The sequence below is a fragment of the Chlorocebus sabaeus genome, chromosome 5 (genome assembly GCF_047675955.1).
Source record: "Chlorocebus sabaeus isolate Y175 chromosome 5, mChlSab1.0.hap1, whole genome shotgun sequence".
Classification (NCBI taxonomy): domain Eukaryota; kingdom Metazoa; phylum Chordata; class Mammalia; order Primates; family Cercopithecidae; genus Chlorocebus; species Chlorocebus sabaeus.
Genome location: NC_132908.1, coordinates 1,400,421 through 1,407,275, shown reverse-complemented (window position 1 = coordinate 1,407,275; position 6,855 = coordinate 1,400,421). Strand labels below are relative to the sequence as shown.

The window sequence follows — 6,855 nt, the reverse complement described above, 5'->3', positions numbered from 1 at the left end:
CGGCCCTGGTGACCTCTCGGTTTGCCCTTTGGCAGCTGTGAGGGATGGAGGAGGCTCTTCCCAGGAGGATGGGAGGAGAGTCCAGTGCCTCAGGGGCGGCCCCGCTGCCGCCAGCTGACTCCGACCCCAGTGCCTTGCTAGGCCTCGGCTGGCTGTGCCCCTTCCGGGGCTGGGGTTCCCCTACCGGGCAGCTCAGGACAGGCCTCGGCTGACCAGCTGGCCAGCAGGTCGCTGAAGTCGGGCGTGCCAGGGGGCAGCAGGCCCAGGGGGCTAGGGGTCGGCTCCTTCCAGAAGGATGGGGGCAGCTTCCTCTGGGCCATGGGGGTGATGTGGCCGTACTTCCGCTCCAGCCTCAGGCTCCAGCTGGCCGCCGCCCTGGACCCCCAGTACTGCTGCAGCCCGTAGTCGAAGAGCTCGGCCAGGGGTCCCAGGGGCTGCGCCCTGTCCCCGCTGAGGCCCGGCCTGCGCACCTGCCCTTGGGAGACCCCGGGCTCCGGGGTGTGCTCGTCCTCCAGGGACCCGCTGCGGGCCAGGCGCACCAGGTCCGCGTAGTAGAGCTCCCGGGCAGTGCTGCCGGCTGGGCGGCTGTCGGCGTAGACGTCGCAGGCATCTGGGTCCTGCGCCTTGTCCTTGCGGCCAAAGTACCGCTGGATGTCGTCGCTGATGAGCTCTGAGAAGCGTAGCAGCTGCAGCGGCATCTCGGGGCTGCTGGGACCCTGAGGGGCTGCCTCCTCCGAGGCCTCTGCCCGGCCTGAGCTTGGGAGGATCTGGCTGCAGCCCTCCAGCCCCTCGCCCTCCTCCTCCCCCTCCTCCCCCTCCTCCCTCTCCTCCTCCTCCTCCTCCTCCTCCTCCTCCGAAGTCTCCGGGGGCTCTGGATCTGAGGGCAGGAAGGGGTGGTGGTGCAGCAGGGGCAGCTGGAAGTCGCACAGGGTCCGGATCACACCGGCGGCCATCTCCGCACGTCCCACGCTTCTGGGGCCTCCGGGGCAGCAGGGGCTGGCTAGGGAGGGAGGCAGAGGAGCAGATTCCCTGTCAGGCCTGGCCATGCCCCCACCACCCTCGATTGCTGCACTCGGATCCCACCCATCTGTGGCCTCCCCCAGAGACCTTCCTCAGCTCCTGGGCTCCCAGTTGTGCTTGCTGAGGGCACGGATTGCCACCGGAGTGAGGCGTGGAGAGAGACGGGGTGGGCACTGTGGCCGCATGGCCGTGGCATGAGGGGGATGGCTGGCCAGGGGCTGAGACCTGCTGGACGGCTGGCCCAGGATGGTCAGTGGGTGGGAGCAGTGGGGTCCTGTCGTGGGGGGCAGTTGGGGACACAGGGACATTGTAGGGACACTAGAATTGTGGTCACTTGGGAGGGGAGGATGCTGGGTGGGAGAGGGCAGTCCCTGGGGACGGGGCCTGGAGAAGCCAGGCAGGTGGGCAGGGACCCCCGCAGGCCAGGGCAGGGGGCTGGGGCTGCTGAGCCAGAGCTGGGCCCCAGGTTGGGCTGCTGTGAATCAGAACCATGGCTCTTGATCAAAGTGGAGGCGTCAGCTGTGACTGAGCCCAGAGCCGCAGCCCCTGCAGGGTTCTTCCAGGCCGTCACAGTCCCAAGGGAGCGGGAGGCAGCACCCCAGTGGCCCTAACTGGGGTGCCTCTGCGATGGTGAAGGCGGCTGGGGTGGGAGGTCCCTGGAGGGGTGGGCTCCAGGGGCCACTGCACTTGGCCAGGACGACTCAAGGGAGGCACCTGGATCAGGGGCCTGGCAGGAGGGTGTCTGGGCGGGGACTGTGGGGTGGGTGAAGCTCTCTTCTAGGCTAGCTGCCAGGTAGAGCCCACCACACAGACAAGGGCTACCCAACCCCTCCTCATGGGTGTCCCTGGGGCCAGGTAGCCTGAACCCATCTTGTCCGGAGCCTGCGGCCGGAGGGCGGAGGGAGGGAGTCGGCTGCAGGGATGGGGAGGGGCTGCGGGGAGCATCCACAGCACTGAGACAGGCGTTCCTCGGGGTCAGGATGTCTCCCCACTGGCTGTCCAGAAGGCGAGCTGCGAGGCCCCCCGACCTGGCCGGCCCAGCTGTGGTTCTGATCTCACTCAAGTGCTGGGGTCCCCGTCGCAGGAGACGTCCAGTGTCCTGAGTGCTGGACTTTGGGGCTGACCACTCACAGCCAGCCCAGACGCAGGCGCCCTCCCATGGCCGTCTGCCCGGATGCTGGCCCAGCCCTGGGCCAGCCCAGCGCTCTGGGGGACTCTCCCAGGGGTGGGTGGTCCCCGCAGAGCCCTGGGCAGAAGGACTCACAGGCTCCCCAAGTCCCCAGTGCTGTGGTGGTCCCCAGCAGCGCCCACCTCCCCCAGGCCCTAGCTCCTACCTGGCCGGGGCCGCAGCTCTCGATCCACAGGCACACCCTCCACCTGGACACGAGCATTTATAGCCGCGCTCTGCAGCCGCCAGGAGCTGGCAAATATTTGGCAACAGCATTGTCATCGCAGACTGGGCAAATAGAGCCCGTTTGCTTTAGCGCCCGGCAACCAGGGCCCCGAGGGGGGAGCACGCCCCCGGCCTCACCTGCACACAGCCTGCCCGGGGACTGTGGAGTGTTTGTGCGGGCGCAGCTGGCTCGCCCCCGGGCCCCGGGACCCTTATCTCTGCTGCTGACTGAGGCCTGGACCCAGCCTTGTCAAATAGGCGGAAAATTAAATTTCATGCTATTTTGAGTTCTGGAGTAGGCCTCTCTAGAGGGCATCCTGCGTTTGCAGCCAGCGGGGTGAACAGTGCTCCCGGCCACAGGAGGACCCTGGGGAAAGGGGAGGGGAAGGGGGAGGGGAAGGGAGCGAGGTCCCAGGGACCCCCAGCCAGGGCCCGGCACCTGCCCAGCTCCCCTGGCCATCGGGACCTCCTGGACAACCGTGACCATCTCCACTGGCCCAGTGGTTACTGGGACGCCTCTGGGCTGCCGCCGTCCACCTGCCCAGAGCTCAGAGGTGTTTGCAATTCATCGTTAATGGAGGAACCCCCTGCTTCCCCAGGCTTCTTCCCAGGGGCCTGCATTCCTCAGTTGCAGCCACCCCTGGGGTGGGAATGGGGGGCTGGGAACCCTCCCCTCACCTATTGCTCCCAGGAAAGCCTCCCCCAGAAGTGTCCCCAAGGGCTTCTGCCGCTCCCACCGACTCCCTGGCTCCTCCTGGGTGACCCCAGCTGGTCCGTTGTGGGGCCATGTTAGCTTCCTGCGACTGCTGTGGCCATGACCACAACCCTGGCGGCCTGGAGCACAGGGCGGGAGGCCAGAGGTTGGGGTCCAGGGTCCCCAGGAGTGGCTCCTTGCCTCGTGGTTGTGTCTCCCCAGTCTCTGCCTCTGTCCTCACAGGGTCCTCCCTGTGAGTGTCCTCTGCCCTCCTATGGGGACCCCGTTCCTGGATTTAGGGCCCATGCCCACCCTTTGTGCCCTCAGCTTCACCAGTTACACCTGCAGGGCCCCCATTTCCAAATGAGGTCCCACTGGGAGACTCAGGGTGGATAGCATTGTGGGGACATGGCTCAGGCCGCACAGGCACCGCCCACATGTGACTGTCCCTGACCTTGGCGTTCGCCAGGTGTGCCCCTGCTTGGCACTATGCTCCCCAGAGCAGCCCCCAGTGGCCCAGGTTGGGAGGACTCCACAGTGTCCTTCCCAGGGACTCCGGCTCTGAGGACGGGACAGCGGCCCCCAGCCTGGCCTTGGCCCCAACACTCCGTGTCCCGAGCCCCCAGCTCCTGGGCCTTCACCTTCCAGGGGCCGGGACGGTTCTGGATGCCACCCCCCACCCCAGTCCTCACCCCTACGCTCCAGGCATCCCCCAATCAGATGGTAGACCAGCCCCTCTCACCCAGTGGCATCCAATACACAGGGATCTGGACACGGGCCCAGCCCTTTTCTGTACCCGGGGACCTCTGGCTGACCTGCCCCGATCTCGGGCAACTGGAAGGCAGGAGATCCCAGAGGGCCTCAGGCAGCCAGTGCAACCAATCAGTGTCCGGGGGCTGCAGTCAGGACCCCTGGCTTCGAGGGAAGGGACAGGAAACGAAAAGTTCAAGCTTAAGAGTGAGATCCTGCAGAGGGCAGCCCGGCGGCCTCTACATGGTTCTCATGGTGAGAGGTGGGGTCACCTGCAGGTCCCAGGAGAGGCTGCTGGGAGTGGGGACAGGGACTGCATCAGCACAGCTGCCAGTTACGGCTTCTCCTTACTGCTCCTTCACAGGCAGAAACCGAGCCCATGCCCTGGTGAGCTCACAGCCCAGGTGACCCCACAGCCCAGTGAGCCCGTCCCCAGGTGAGGTGCATCTGGCCATACTCAGCCCTGAGCGTCCAAACCATGTAGGGGCCTCTGTCCCTGGCTTCATGGGGGCGTCCCTGAGACTCCAGGGTCTGAGGATGCTTTGCCAGCCTCACCAGCTCCCCTCTGATCCAGCCATCATTGAGGACCTGCGGCTGCCCGGGGTTCAGGGCCCTAGACTCCCATCTCTGACCAGATACAGCCCCTGTCCCTACCGATCTGGGGAGCTTCCAGCCTGGGGCCCTGGGTGCGTCCACCCTGGTCTGCTCAGAACCCCAGGGCCGGACCTGCAGAGGGTGGGGGTTCTGCCGCTCCTGGCAGTGACTGCAGCGCCCTCTGCCGCATGCCGTGGAATGGCCGGGGTCTGCGGAGGGAAGGGTGGGAGCCAATCCAGCCTGGGGTCTGGCACTGCAGCCTCCCCCTCGCTGGTCTTAGCAGGAATGGCGTCAGCAGGAACCCCGAGGGAACTTTAGTGCAGGACCCAGAAGGGCCCCTGGGCCCCTGTATTCTGCCCTGAAGGGCGCGGGTGGCGGGAAATGGCGAGCCCAGGCTTCGGGCGCAGGTGGTCCCCAGCTCACTCGGTTACCAGCCTTGCTGTCCTGTACACCGTGGGTGGGGAAATGAGACCCAGCCCCTCATGAAGGAGGTGGGTGTGGGGGCTCGACAGGCAAGCCTCGGGAAGCAGACGGGGTTCCCGCAGAGCGGACAGCCTGGGAACACTGGCCCTGTGATGGCCCCAAGACGTCCGCACCTGAACCCCCAGCACTGACACAGCTGAGGGACCGCGGGTGTGGCTAAGCGAATGACCTTGAAACGGGAGATCACCTGGCGGATCCTTGTCGGAGGGAGGCAGGAGGCTGAGAGGATGGAAGAGGCCATGCTGCTGGCTTTGGAGCTGGAGGCAGCGGCCAGGATCCGGGACGTGGGAGCCTCTGGATGCTGGCGGGGTGGGGGCCATGGCTGCCTGAACCTTGGCACTTCCCCGCTCCTGGGGAGAAAGCCTCAGCGGGGTGACCTGCTGCTGCTCCTGCCCCGAGGCCCTGGGTTTTCCCGCCGTCCTCTGACTCAGGCGCTGGGGGCCTGCCTGTGACCCTGCCCAGAGCTGCCTGGATGCTCATCTCTGCCTGACAAGAAACCACAGAGAAAACCGCAGTCTGGGATGGAAAATGCTAGAGTGGGCACAAACCGGAGCAGACAGGCATTTGGGAGGAAGCGCTGGGGCAGAGCAGTGTGGGGCTGGCACGGACACCCCGGGAGCTGGCCGGAGGCTCAGGACAGTGCCACTGCACCGGTCCAAGCGGGTAGCGAAGGCGAATGCAGGGGTGGCCGGAGGGGCGAAGGTGGGATATGGGGACTCCCTGGGGGAGGGGTGGATGAATTAGCCACTAGCTAATTAGTCCCCTACCCCTGTGCTGAGACTCAGGAGGCCCGCAGGTGCCGGTGACTGCGGTTTCTGGTGAGGCTGGGTGGGGCGGCAGCCTCTGGGGCATCTGGGACAGTGGAGAAATGCACGTCCCACACCACCACCTGCCTGTTTCCTGCCTGGGGTAGGACGGGCAGCCAGGGCCAGGCCAAGGAGCACAGGAGGCTCGGCAGTGGGGCTGGGCCCAAGCGACGTCCAGCATCTGCGGCCAGCGTGCCTCTCGGTGGGGGCAGCATCGGGCCCGACGGAGCTCCCAGCCCACAGCTCCCTCCCCTTGCTGTGGGGCCTCAGGCCCGGGAGGAAGGCGCTGCCCTTCTGAGTGCAGCATGCCTGCTGTGCCCACGCACCCCATCTTGATCTTCCTGGAGAAAATCAATAGCTCCAATATGCCAGCTCTCAAGAGGCTCTCACCTGCCATTAGGCACACGAGGGCCGCAGCCTCCGCCGACCATTAGCGGGACATTAGGCCTCCTGTGAAATGTCTCTGTGTGCTTTGAGATAAACGAAGGCTGAGGTGTTGGTTTACGTCCCTGGGGGAGGGGGAGGATGAGAGCCGCTTCCCGGGCAGGGCCAGCGCCAGCTCCACGTGGACGCGCCAAGGACAGCAGGGCCCCGGGGACACAGGCGCCCCAGCACATCCGGCTGTGGCTTTTCCCACCCGGGGTCAAGCAAACACACAGCATTCGGGGGGAGCCACCGTCCACCAGCCAAAGGCCACTGGGGACAGATGGGCAGCATGGGAGCTGGCGGTGCGCTCACGCCTGGAGTCCCAGCTCCTCCAAAGTGGGAGGACACACTGAGCCCAGGAGTTTGAGACCGGCCTAAGCAACATAGTAAGACTCTGTCTATACCGAAAACTACAAAAATCTGGCTGCGTGCAGTGGCTCACGCCTGTAACCCCAGCACTTTGGGAGGCCGAGGAGGGTGGATCACCTGAGGTCAGGAGATCGAGACCATCTCTACTAAAAACACAAAAATCAGCCGGGCATGGTGGCGGGCGCCTGTAGTCCCAGCTACTCGGGAGGCTGAGGCAGAGAATCGCTTGAACACGGGAGGCAGAGGTTGCAGTGAGCTGAGATAGCGCCATTGCACTCCAGCCTGGGTGGCAGAGCGAGACTCCATTTCAGAAAAAAAAA

General features: G+C 65.6%; 1 protein-coding gene and 1 long non-coding RNA gene across 6 annotated transcripts; both read right to left on the bottom strand.

The window, feature by feature from the left end:
* Positions 1-115: 115 nt before the first annotated feature.
* PERCC1 (proline and glutamate rich with coiled coil 1) lies at positions 116-3,953 on the bottom strand. Of its 4 annotated transcripts, XM_073015006.1 has the most exons (4): positions 2,552-2,655; positions 2,355-2,440; positions 1,108-1,952; positions 116-1,000 (listed from the first exon to the last, which is right to left on the bottom strand). In XM_073015006.1, the coding sequence occupies exons 3-4, from the start codon at positions 1,214-1,216 to the stop codon at positions 138-140; spliced, it is 972 nt and encodes a 323-aa protein (XP_072871107.1). In that variant the 5' UTR covers positions 1,217-1,952; positions 2,355-2,440; positions 2,552-2,655; the 3' UTR covers positions 116-137. The 4 variants fall into 4 exon arrangements, with proteins under 4 accessions (XP_072871107.1, XP_007979551.3, XP_037845980.2 ...); XM_007981360.3 differs by lacking the exon at positions 1,108-1,952 and having other exon boundaries at positions 2,552-3,953; XM_037990052.2 differs by lacking the exon at positions 1,108-1,952 and having other exon boundaries at positions 2,355-3,953.
* A 601-nt stretch (positions 3,954-4,554) lies between these two features.
* On the bottom strand, positions 4,555-6,855 carry LOC140711643 (uncharacterized). Of its 2 annotated transcripts, none has more exons than XR_012092887.1 (3): positions 6,131-6,855; positions 5,122-5,420; positions 4,555-4,660 (listed from the first exon to the last, which is right to left on the bottom strand). It is a non-coding gene; the product is annotated as an uncharacterized lncRNA (long non-coding RNA). The 2 variants fall into 2 exon arrangements; XR_012092888.1 differs by having other exon boundaries at positions 5,122-5,416.

What these genes read in the sequence shown, in the direction of transcription:
- PERCC1 (XM_073015006.1), bottom strand. Translation starts at nt 1,216, where the DNA reads ATGCCACGGCCATGCGGCCACAGTGCCCACCCCGTCTCTCTCCACGCC. An exon ending in GAGCCCAGGAGCTGAGGAAG is followed by an intron (nt 1,001 to 1,107) that starts GTCTCTGGGGGA and finishes CTCCCTCCCTAG; the next exon opens with CCAGCCCCTGCTGCCCCGGA.